Source organism: Haliotis cracherodii, unplaced genomic scaffold (genome assembly GCF_022045235.1).
Source record: "Haliotis cracherodii isolate W230 unplaced genomic scaffold, xgHalCrac1.p SCAF_30, whole genome shotgun sequence".
In the NCBI taxonomy this organism is placed as follows: Eukaryota; Metazoa; Mollusca; class Gastropoda; order Lepetellida; family Haliotidae; genus Haliotis; species Haliotis cracherodii.
This window is the reverse complement of record NW_027266287.1, coordinates 1,428,210-1,440,211: the sequence shown is the minus strand read 5'-3', so window position 1 is coordinate 1,440,211 and position 12,002 is coordinate 1,428,210. Positions and strand designations below refer to the sequence as shown.

Below are 12,002 nucleotides of genomic sequence, written 5' to 3'. Positions count from 1 at the left end.
ACCTGAGTTTAGATAAGAGGGGCGTTCAATAAGTTTTGCAACTTCAATATTAGACCAAGTTGCAGAATATCATTTGCCGGAACAGGAAATAGTCTCTGGGGGCTAAGTCTAAGTCTAAGACCTGTATCACTTCGGGCTTTCCTCCCACATTGAGCTGACACACTAGAATACTGTTCAAATCGGCAATTAACCCAACTCACTCATTCACACATCTAAGTAGCTGTGTCTAATCTGTATTTCAGATGGAGAAAGCGATGACCCTGAGATGATTGAGATCAACAGAGAAACTGCAACTATCAAATCGGACAGCAGTGACAGTTACGACGACGCCTCATCTTCGTGTCAACATCTGACGGCGGAGTCTGTGAAACAGTTCATGACAAAAGTCAACCGAATACGGTTTAACAGTCTTTCTAATAATGGCAATGGGGAACAAACATTTGAAAAACGTGGTGTTGTAAGGTCCTCTTCGTGTCCCTTGTTTAAACAGGAAAATGGTGTCATCGAGGAGACAGAACCAGCGTCTCGCTGCGCTTCAACCAGCTTTCAGTGCCAGTCTGACACTACAATAGATACTTTACCAATTGAAAACATGGAACCCCCGCCCCACGAACCTGAATTTGAAGTTAATCCAGATGTGCCAAAATGTGAAGAGAGAGACATTCCCAAAGCCAAAGAAGAAGCAGTGGAACAGCAGTTGCCTCCAGTGCTTCAGAATGATGGCAACACATTCAATATCATGAATGTCTTTCAGGCTCTCATGGCGCCGGTTAGTGTGATCATGTGTCAGAATTGTCGGAATCAGCTGATTGTTCCTGATAAGAAGCAGACGGGTGACAAGACGGGACACCAAGGTGAGACTTTGGTCAGCCCTGGCCAAGGTTTTTTCTGGCGCAGTATTAAGGAATATTGCATTGTCAAAGCACCAAGTATATTAATGGCCTTTTCTAATGACACAAAAGTGAGAATTATCAACTTTTTTAGTACACTTGCTTGATTCTTGTGTTACAATCTACACTGGTGCATCAACCCATGAAGATCCAGGTTAGAATTGGTCTTCAGCAGCCGATGCTTTCGATTAACGGGATTGTGTGGTAAGGCTTGCTGATGGTTGATGCATGTCATCGTATCACAATCGTGTAGATCGATGCGCATAATGCCAGTCACTGGATTGTCTGGGTTTTTTGTTTGATTATTTGTTGTTTAACGCCACACTCAGCAATATTCAAGCTATATGACGGTGGTCTGTAAATAATTGATTCTAGACCAGACAATCCAGTGATTGACATCATGAGCATCCATCAACGCAGTTAGGATACGATGACATGCATCAACCAAGTCAGCAAGCCTGACCACCCAATCACGTTGGTCACCTCTTACGAGAAGCATAGTCGCCTTTTAGAGCAGGAATGGGTTGCTGAAGACCTATTCTACCCTGGATCTTCACGGGTCGGATTGTCTGGTCCAGACGTGATTATTTACAGACCGCTGTCATATAGCTGGAGCATTGTTGAGTGCAAACAATCAAAAACACTGATACATCACTGCAATTGTAATAAAGAAGTTGATCATCCCTGCAAATCTTATTTTCAATTACATATCCATGTTCTAAGTGCCTCAGAGAGAAAAAGGAAGACTACATTTCAAGTTTTCTAGACATCTTTTGATATTTTGATGTGCTACATTGTGATGGCAGGAGAATGGTCAGGTCCTGAGATACCGCTGTTCAGCTCCGTGTCCCCCGTGGAGCTACTGGAACGCCACCTGCAGATGGGCAGTGAGCTCCATGCCAAGGAACTCACCAGGATACCGCTCACCAGCAAGGACACTGTCCACTGGACTCACTTCGGAGGTAACGTACACTGAACTAGCTGGTGAAGAGCAGCCTATAAGTTGGTATGCAGGGTTGTTTCTTTACACATATATCCCTCCAGCAGATAACAGTTGTTAGGGTCAGGTCTTGTGTAGACTTCAGCTGTCAGATAACAGTTGTTAGGGTCAGGTCTTGTGGAGACTTCAGCTGTCTTTCCCTTCCTGCAGGTGCCCCTCCAGCAGATAACAGTTGTTAGGGTCAGGTCTTGTAGAGACTTCAGTTGTCAGATAACAGTTGTTAGGATCAGGTCTTGTGGAGACTTCAGCTGTCTTTCCCTTCCTGCAGGTGCCCCTCCAGCAGATGAGGTGAACATACTTCGGGGGCAGGTGTTGATGTTGGGGAACCAGGTGCAGTATGAGAGACACAAGAGGGACCTCCATGCCAAGAGGAACCGGAGGCTACTGAGGAAGATTGCTAATGCCATTGCCCTTGAGGAACAGAACAAAGCAATGGTAGGTGGTTGTAGCGATACCAAAGGTAGGTAGGACATACTTATGACCCTGATGGCGGGTGGTTCTAATGGCACTAATGGAAGGTGGTCCTGGTGGCACTGATGGTCCTAGTGCCACTAATGTTGAGTGGTCCTAGTGGCACCGATGGTAGGTGGTCCTAGTGGCACCGATGGTGGGTGGTCCTAGTGGCACCAATGGTGGGTGGTCATAGTGGCACTCATGATGGGTAGTCCTAGCGGCACTCATGGTGGGTGGTCCTAGTGGCACTGATGGTGGGTGGTCCTAGTGGCACTCATGGTGTGTGGTGCTAATGGTGGGTGGTCCTAGCGGCACTGATGGTGGGTGGTCCTAGCGGCACTGATGGTGGGTGGTCCTAGCGGCACTGATGGTGGGTGGTTCTAGTGGCACTGATGGTGGGTGGTGCTAATGGTGGGTGGGCCTAGTGGCGCTGATGGTGGGTGGTCCTAGTGGTGGGTGGTCCTAGTGGCACCGATGGTGGGTGGTGCTAGTGGCACCGATGGTGGGTGGTGCTAGTGGCACCAATGGTGGGTGGTCCTAGTGGCACTGATGGTGGGTGGTGCTAATGGTAGGTGGGCCTAGTGGCACTGATGGTGGGTGGTCCTAGTGGTGGGTGGTCCTAGTGGCACCGATGGTGGGTGGTGCTAGTGGCACCAATGTCGGGTGGTCCTAGTGGCACCGATGGTGGGTGGTCCTAGAGGCACCGATGGTGGGTGGTCCTAGCGGCACTGATGGTGGGTGGTCCTAGCGGCACCATTGGTGGGTGGTCCTAGTGGCACCATTGGTGGGTGGTCCTAATGGCACTGATGGTGGATGGTGCTAATGGTGGGTGGTCCTAGTGGCACTGATGGTGGGTGGTCCTAGTCGCACTGATGGTTGGTGATCCTAGTGGCACTGATGGTGGGTGGTCCTAGTGGCACTGATTGTGGGTGGTGCTAGTGGTGGGTGATCCTAGTGGCACTGATGGTGGGTGGTCCTAGTGCCACTGATGGTGGGTGGTCCTAGTGGCACTCACAGTGAGTGGTCCTAGTGGCACTTATGGTGGATGGTCTAAGGGGCACTCATGGTGGATGGTCTAAGGGGCACTCATGGTGGATGGTCTAAGGGGCACTCATGGTGGATGGTCTAAGGGGCACTCATGGTGGATGGTCTAAGGTTCACTCATGGTGGGTGGTCCTAGTGCCACTTATGGTGTGTGTCCTAGTGGCACCGATGGTGGGTGGTCCTAGTGCCACTTATGGTGGGTGGTCCTAGTGGCACTGATGGTGGGTGGTCCTAGTGGCAGTCTATGTGGAGGGTCCTAGTGGCACTCAAGGTGGGTATGGTATTGGGGTGGATGATGCCAGCGGTTCTGATCCTCACCCCGTGTGGTTCATGTCGTGGTGCTGACTTTCAGATGGAGCAGCTGCGACTGCTGGAGGAGAAGATCCACAACATGCAGGTGTCACTCCGCCTTCTGCAGGACGAGAACCAGGACCTGCGCCAGGCCAAGGAGAGCAACGAGTACGAGAAGCTTGTGCAGTTCAGGTACGTCTTATTCAGCACCGTCCGCCAGCACCGTCCTCCAGCACCGTCCTCGAGCACCGTCCTCCCGCACCGTCCTCCAGCACCGTCCTCCAGCACCGTCCTCCCGCACCGTCCTCCCGTACCGTCCTCTCGCACCGTCCTCCAGCACCGTCCTCCCGCACCGTCCTCCAGCACCGTCCTCCCGCACCGTCCTCCCGCACTGTCCTCCCGCACTGTCCTCCCGCACTGTCCTCCCGCACCGTCCTCCCGCACCGTCCTCCAGCACCGTCCTCCAGCACCGTCCTCAAGCCTTAAGAGTGATCAGGGAAATTTTTCATCAGCAGTTGTGGCTTGAGCATGTTTGGTGCAGGTTATTGGAACTTGTAAATTGTTTTTGTGTACCCTGCAATCAAGCATTTTCCATTGTGATTCTATTTATAGAACATGTTGTATCCTCAGAGTGACGATGCAAGCAAACAGAGACTTTGAGATGTCGAACACTGAGCTGAAGAGTCTTCTTATCACGCAAAGGGAAGACCACGATAAGCTCAAGAAGGTAGGCACAAACACAAGCAGTTCATGATTGTGATTGTGTACACGATTGTGTTCATGATTGTGTTCAACATTGTTTGTTGTTTGTTTGTTTTGCCGCACTCAGCAATATTCCAGCTATATGACGGCGGTCTGTAAATAATCGAGTATGGACCAGACAATCCAGTGATTGATATCATGAGCATCGATGCACGCAATTGAGCGAGCCTGACCACCCAATCCCGTTAGTTGCTTTTTACTACAAGCATAGTCGCCTTTTACAGCAAGCATGGGTTGCTGAAGATTTGTTTCCCCGGATCTTCGTGTTCATGGTTGTGTTTGTGATTGTGTTCATGATTGTGTCCGTTATTGCGTTCATGATTGTGTTCATGTTGGCAGGCGGTGCAGGAGACAGAACATCGTCTGTTTGAGAAGGAGAAGCAGCTGGAGATGATGCAGGAAGCCGTCAGCAGAACCAACAAACTGAAGGATCATGTACGTACCAGTCTGTCTCCATTTACCCTGTGGCAGGATCACGTACATACCAGTCTGTCTCCACTTGCCCTGTGGCAGGATCACGTACGATCCAGTCTGTCTCCATTTGCCCTGTGGCTGGTCTCACCAAACTGGTATGACCTGTATATGTATCTCCATGGGATTACCTCCCACCTGTAGTGGACACCCTGTGATGTGATGATACAATGTTCAAAACAGTGTTAAACAAACTCACTGTTTGTTTCGAGTTTTTGTGTGGATGTTGCAGGTGTTTGTGTGGATGTTGCAGGTGTTTGTGTGGATGTTGCAGGTGTATGTGTTGATGTTGCAGGTGTTTGTGTTGATGTTGCAGGTGTTTTTGTGGATGTTGCAGGTGTTTGTTGTGGATGTTGCAGGTGTTTACACAGCAAAAGGAAATCCTGCTGCTGGGCGAGTTGCAGCACAAGTACCAGGAGAAGATCGAATTCCTCAAACGTCAGCAGCACTCACACCCGCAACACGATCATGTTGTCATGACGATGAAAGCCGAGTTGAAATGTGAGTTGACAATGTGAGCACTGTTCTAACAGTCAGCACACTCATACCCTCCCTCTCCCTCCCTCTCCCTCCCTCCTATCCTTTCCTCCCTCCCACTTTCTTTCTCTACAGCCCTACCATCATCTCACCATTTTTTCCTCCCTCCTCCCACTCCCTTCAGCATCTGACTGACAGAACCATTACTTCCTTCCTTGTGTTGTTTCAGCTCTGAAGACCCAGCTGTCCCGCCTGACGGTGCTGTCAGATACCAGGCAGCGCCGGCTGTCCGAATGTGAGGAGACCCTGAAGGACAAGGTGGGGCTGTGGCTTATCACATCAGATCAGACAACCATTCATTTACCCCATCAACTATAACATACAAAAACACCATATGAGCGCCAATCCTTGTCATCTAGGTACACTGACACACAATCAGCTAAGTCACAAAGCTTGAGGAACGCCTCCTTGGTCTAATGGTAGAGAGTCTGCCCGGAGAGTGGAACCTCCTCCGTGGTCTAGTGGTAGACCGTCTGCCCGGAGATTGGAACCTCCTCCGTGGTCTAGTGGTAGACCGTCTGCCCGGAGATTGGAACCTCCTCCGTGGTCAAGTGGTAGACCGTCTGCCCAGAGATTGGAACCTCCTCCGTGGTCTAGTGGTAGAGTGTCTGCCCAGAGAGTGGAACCACCTCCGTGGTCTAGTGGTAGAGAGTCTGCCCGGAGAGTGGAACCTCCTCCTTGGTCTAGTGGTAGAGAGTCTGCCCGGAGAGTGGGACCTCCTCCGTGGTCTAGTGGTAGAGCGTCTGCCCGGAGAGTGGAACCTCCTCCGTGGTCAAGTGGTAGACCGTCTGCCCAAAGATTGGAACCTCCTCCGTGGTCTAGTGGTAGAGTGTCTGCCTGGAGATTGGAACCACCTCCGTGGTCTAGTGGTAGAGCGTCTGCCCGGAGAGTGGGACCTCCTCCTTTGTCTAGTGGTAGAGCGTCTGCCTGGAGAGTGGAACCACCTCCGTGGTCTAGTGGTAGAGCGTCTGCCCGGAGAGTGGGACCTCCTCCTTGGTCTAGTGGTAGAGAGTCTGCCCGGAGAGTGGAACCTCCTCCGTGGTCTAGTGGTAGAGCGTCTGCCCGGAGAGTGGAACCACCTCCATGGTCTAGTGGTAGAGCGTCTGCCCGGAGAGTGGGACCTCCTCCGTGGTCTAGTGGTAGAGCGTCTGCCCGGAGAGTGGAACCTCCTCCATGGTCTAGTGGTAGAGCGTCTGCCCGGAGAGTGGGACCTCCTCCGTGGTCTAGTGGTAGAGCGTCTGCCCGGAGAGTGGAACCGCCTCCGTGGTCTAGTGGTAGAGCGTCTGCCCGGAGAGTGGGACCTCCTCCGTGGTCTAGTGGTAGAGCGTCTGCCCGGAGAGTGGGACCGCCTCTGTGGTAGAGCGTCTGCATGCACATGCACACACACACACACACACCTCACCTCACCTCACCTCACCTCACCTCACCTCACCTCACCTCACCTCACCTCACCTCACCTCACCCCACCCCACCCCACCTCACCCCATCTCACCTCACCCCACCCCACCTCACCTCACCTCACCTCAACCAGTTACTTCGGTGGCTGCTGTGATGAAGCTGTCTTTGCTCATAGTATTTCCATCATAGTTGGTCCATTAGGATTACAAATCTCAGTCAGTGAAACCGTCATCTGATGTGCGTTTTCAGTGTTTAAATGTTTGTTTACACCTCCAGGAAATAGCCATGGGTGAAATGAAGACGATGTTAGAAAGAGTCAAAGCAACACATGGAAATGAATTAAAGGCAAGTCGATATCAAATGTATCAAACTTTTTATGTTTGTTTTTCTGTTTTCATATACAACCTATTGTTACGACCAAGTGTCATTCTATGTCATTCCATGCAAGAACAAGATCCATGCCATCTTCCCGAGGCAAGGGAGCTAACTGACTATAAAAGTCAAGTTTCCACCCTTGCCCAACTTGAGTATTATGGAGTTACATTTTGGCTGGATTAACGAGTCTTTGCATAGTTCAATCAAAATTGCACAACAAAATCACAATCCAATTCGATAACTGTCGTGCTCATTTCCGTCAATTACAGGATTTGCAAAGCATGTGCACCGCCAACTTGTGGTCAACAGATATTTTTCAAATCTTTTCATGTTTTTAATCAAGGTGTTAATGTGATTTTATCCATTTCGCGATGTAAGAGCTGTTTTATCACAATAAAGATCTTGATTATCGATCAGATCGTCCTGACTGGACGCCGCCGTTTTATTTGAAGCAAATGCAAGTGATATGAGAGGTGGAATCTGATTGGTCCATAGTCGAGGCTTAGAAGGGACATAACTCGTAATAGCCACTGGTGGTGCCACAATCGAGCCCAGGAATTCCAGCCAAGTTCTTGCCTCGGGAAGATGGTCGCCAGAAAGCTATGTGTGTCTTTATGAGCTGGCTAAGGGGGAACGAATGGCCCAGCGGTCAAAGGCATCGCAATTGTGTCACTAAGGCACACCAAAAATCATTGGTTCAAATCCCGGTCCGCCTCAATTATGTTTCCAGGTTTGTCAGCACCATACCCATGCTCCTGGGTTTCATCAAAGCATCTGAGACCTGCATCAGTTTGGGCTTTCCTCCCACATTCAGCTGATATATACCATGATATAACGTTATAACTGGTCAAAGCAGCATTAAAACCAACTCACTCAGTCACTATGTTCTGCTTTTTATGTTTCTAAATTAGTTTAAGCGTACATCATAGTTATTCTGTGTTAGACTATGTCCCCAACAATCTAGGGTGGTCTACGAGTCGGGTTAACGTGTCTCCCTCTGTGTGCAGGCTGTGGAGGAGAAGTACAGGCTGTCTGTGCGGGTCAACCAGGAGTACGAGGGCAAGGTGCTTGAACTCTTCACACTCACCGACCAGCTCAATCAGCAGCTCCGCGTCCTTCGACAAGGTGAGGCACATGAAACATCTCGGACTTAGGCCAGGCTTTATATATTTTTAGGATTACGGATTTTTCAGCCCAAAGTCCAGGGTTGGTGGAGGAAAAAAAAGCCAAATGCATTTTTTTTTAAAAAAGACCGCCATTTGTGAAGATAAAGCCCCTTGTAACAATAAAAAAAATTCTACCACTTACAACACGGACAATTGTCAAGGGAGGCTATTCATGTTTTCGGCTTCGAGATCAACAAAGATCAATTATGTATCTCTATACTAGTTTACAACGGTAAATTCATATGTTTTTTACTGGAAGGTGATGATAACAAATAAAATAACTGACAACGTGTCTTTTGGCGGGGGAAAAAAAATGGAAATCTGATTTTTTAAATTATTTTTTTTACATTTTCTCAAAAATTAGATTCGGCGGGTCCGTAATTCCAAAAATATAAAACGCCTGGCCTCAGAAACCATGTCATCCACTGTTGCAAAGTCTCTCGATGTCATGTCGTCTAATGATGGTTTGTGACAGTCTCAACTATGCTCATCACCTGTGATGGTTGTTTGAATTGATAATATCAGATAGCTACGCGATAAATTGCAAATAACAATGAAGAACAAAGCGTGTTTTCTGGAGATTCGAACATTGATGACATTGTAAATTAAACGTTATTTTTGAGAGGGAAGTGTCTCGTGAGTTGTTCCCCATAGATGTAGCTTGGCAACGTAGATAAACGCAATGCCCAAACGATCCCTTCCAAAAGTGAGAGAGATATGACAATCTGTATTGGGAGAAAGGTACAGATAATTAATGTGAAGATAGTGAGAATATGTGGGAAAGACCAAATCCTGTTCATAAAATGGACTTGTCCGACATTGCCTCGGTCGGATTTTATTCAGGGGGCATCTTTATTTAAATATGGGAAAATATTTTTAAAGTGTGTACTTTTTACTAACATCCTTAAGAGGCTGTACGTAATTTTGATATCTCATAAAAGAAATAAATGCGCCCCTCATGGTTTATTCTCCCTGCAGTGTTTTATTGTTTGATAAACACTCCCACTCATTGTTTATTTCTTAATAATATTTCCATCTGTTGAAGGAGGTGTTGACAGTTGTTAAATTCTTTCTTTTTCTGGTTCTAGATTTTGGTTTCATTCTAAATTCAATTCCCTGCAGGATTCCAGGTTGAAAAAGGTTTCCAGTAACCTAGGCAACAGAATAGATTGTGTGGTCCTTGGCGACTTCACTGATTGCATGTCGTTGTACCCAGACAGTGTGGTGTGTTGCTCATTATGTCAACCACTGGTTTGTCTCGTCCACTCATTTATTCCAGGATTCCATAACATAGCTGGAATATTGCTGACTGCAATGTTAAACAACACACAAATCTAGACATAGATGGAGTACAAATTGAAACTTTTTTTTACAGTTTCCAGAAATGCACCAAAAAAACAAACTGAAAACCAGTCAGCCATCAGTAGAGCACGATCTGTTCCGCCTGACAGCGACAAGTCAGTGGTGGAGTGTGTTGAAGGGCAATGTGAATCTCCAGGACAGCAGGACAGTTCCGACACACGTCGTGTTGTGGCATCGGAAACAGTAACTCAAGACACATCCAAGCTTGGAGATGATCCAAGCTTAGTACACGGCAAGCATCTTTCAAAGAGTTACGATTCTATGTCCATCACGTCCCAAGATGGAGCAAGTCCTTTAGGGTATGACGGGAAGACGAAGTCAACAGACAGCGAAGACATCCAGTCTTTGTCTTCTCAGAGCACACGAACAATGGACAGCGGCGTTTGGGAGAAGTCAACAAAGTGACATCTCTGTGTTGGATACTAAATGACAAATTTCAGTTGATCTTGTGAAGTCCTATCTGTATTATGTTGCCAATTGGTCTTCATTCATGCTGCAGCTTACTTGCTCAGCCATCAATTCCAGCTGGATAGATGGCACTGCATCAAGGGGAGACAACCCATCTGCTTTCATTCTGGAGTATGGTACCACATGGCTTGGGGTTGGTTATCTTCAGTTAATATTACTTCTCATCATGGGGAACAAGGCTGTTTCCACCAATGTCTGACATTGTCGAGTGCAGTACACTGTGAAATTGCATATTCTTGCAGAAACGAATTTTTCATGTCCATCTGCGTCTGCTTTGATGTGAGTTATCTCCCTCGCTAAGGGAGACAATCCTGATTTTGTTTTTTGTTTGCCAGTGTTGAGTATATGATGATTTGTACTTATACATTTCAGTATTGTTCATTCAATATTATGACATGGAGGGAAAATGTCAGAAGAGCAATGGACTTAGCACAACATTGCCAAATTCTTTGAAAAGGCATTCATCTTTAAATATATAGGTGGGGTTTTATACAATACTGTAATCAGAGTTAAAACATCCTTACTACATATTAATCTTAAAAAATATTTGCTGTGACAATCAGTTGTGCTTACAGTTGGGTTGAATACTTTATATGTTTTTTGAATTTGAGGTGTTGTGGCCATAACAATGACATGACATGTTTGTCCGTCAGATGGGCTCGGTCAGGCAAAGAATGGATTGGGATATAAGGTCACTCAGACTACCAGGTGAGCTAACAGTACTTGAAACTGTTGGTTCTTGGTGTCCCCAGGAATACCCAGGAATACTGCTTAGTGCAACTTTAACCACTCGTCCGAAGCCTGAGTCTAGTAAGAGTCTGTTTAGTCAAGTAGGACAAGCTTATAAAACACCATAAGATGACACTGAGCCAGGTTTGGACCAGTGCCCACTTGCACAAAGTGATCTTAGCGCTAAGATGATCGGAACTCCCATACTTTAACACAGGCTTACGATAGTCTTAGCGCTAAGATCGCTTTGTGCAAGTGGCCCAAATGACTCCTCATTTACTCACAAAATACTGTTCACCAATAAACACTGAAATTTTGAAATAATTATCTTGATGATATGAAATAAATGCGTACCAAGTTTAATTGGAATTTAAACTTGGCAACTGTTGCTTCCTGGAAACATGCATGCTGGTTCCATGAGGCTTAAAAAAGAAAAGAATTGGTTCTCAGGCAAAGGCTTTTAAAAAAAAATATGGTGCGGGCAGGTGGGCGGTGTTTTTGTGGTTATTTTTCTGTTGTTCAAACTAGTATGTAACCAAATAAACAGTTGTGCACAATCAACCTGGGAAAGGGCCTCCCGACATAAATGTATTTCTTGATGAGTAATATACTGGATCACAGTATTTTACTGCCATTGGACTTGGAATGTTTAAGGATTTTTTTATACATTTTTAAAATGGAAATTTCTGCTCCAGGGTGGTAGAGTTGGGTAAAGTGTTGTCCTGTCATGCCTAAGTCTGTGTTTGATTCCCCGACATTCCTGCCGTCTCTGCTCTGATACTGCATCCTCAATATTCAACGAAACTCACTGAATTATGTCAACACCCTCATCATCTGGTCGTGAAGTGTAAATGAAGCCTACAGGCACATATGAACCAAAGTTAATCTTTAGTTGTTAATTTATTGTCAGGTGAGCTACAGTTCTGTTGTGCCACTTGAAAAGATATTTTTACAAACTATTTCTGAGTCTTTTTCAAATGGTGTCAAACTTATAACAATTATGAATGAGAGCAAGTCTTTTGTTTCTAATTTCCAGTTAGATAATTAGGCGAGTCT

The 12,002-nt window shown here is 46.8% G+C and overlaps 1 protein-coding gene across 1 annotated transcript in view; it reads left to right on the top strand.

Moving 5' to 3' along the window:
* Window positions 1–10,575, top strand: part of LOC139476987 (hamartin-like) — a 29,036-nt gene extending 18,461 nt beyond the window's left edge. The window contains exons 12-22 of the mRNA XM_071259538.1: window positions 243–854; window positions 1,697–1,852; window positions 2,159–2,325; window positions 3,740–3,870; window positions 4,309–4,405; window positions 4,780–4,875; window positions 5,271–5,412; window positions 5,618–5,706; window positions 7,123–7,191; window positions 8,229–8,346; window positions 9,763–10,575. Coding sequence (XP_071115639.1) covers window positions 243–854; window positions 1,697–1,852; window positions 2,159–2,325; window positions 3,740–3,870; window positions 4,309–4,405; window positions 4,780–4,875; window positions 5,271–5,412; window positions 5,618–5,706; window positions 7,123–7,191; window positions 8,229–8,346; window positions 9,763–10,154 — 2,069 coding nt within the window. The 3' untranslated portion in view covers window positions 10,155–10,575. The remainder of the gene's footprint in view (window positions 1–242; window positions 855–1,696; window positions 1,853–2,158; window positions 2,326–3,739; window positions 3,871–4,308; window positions 4,406–4,779; window positions 4,876–5,270; window positions 5,413–5,617; window positions 5,707–7,122; window positions 7,192–8,228; window positions 8,347–9,762) is intronic.
* Window positions 10,576–12,002: the final 1,427 nt, after the last annotated feature.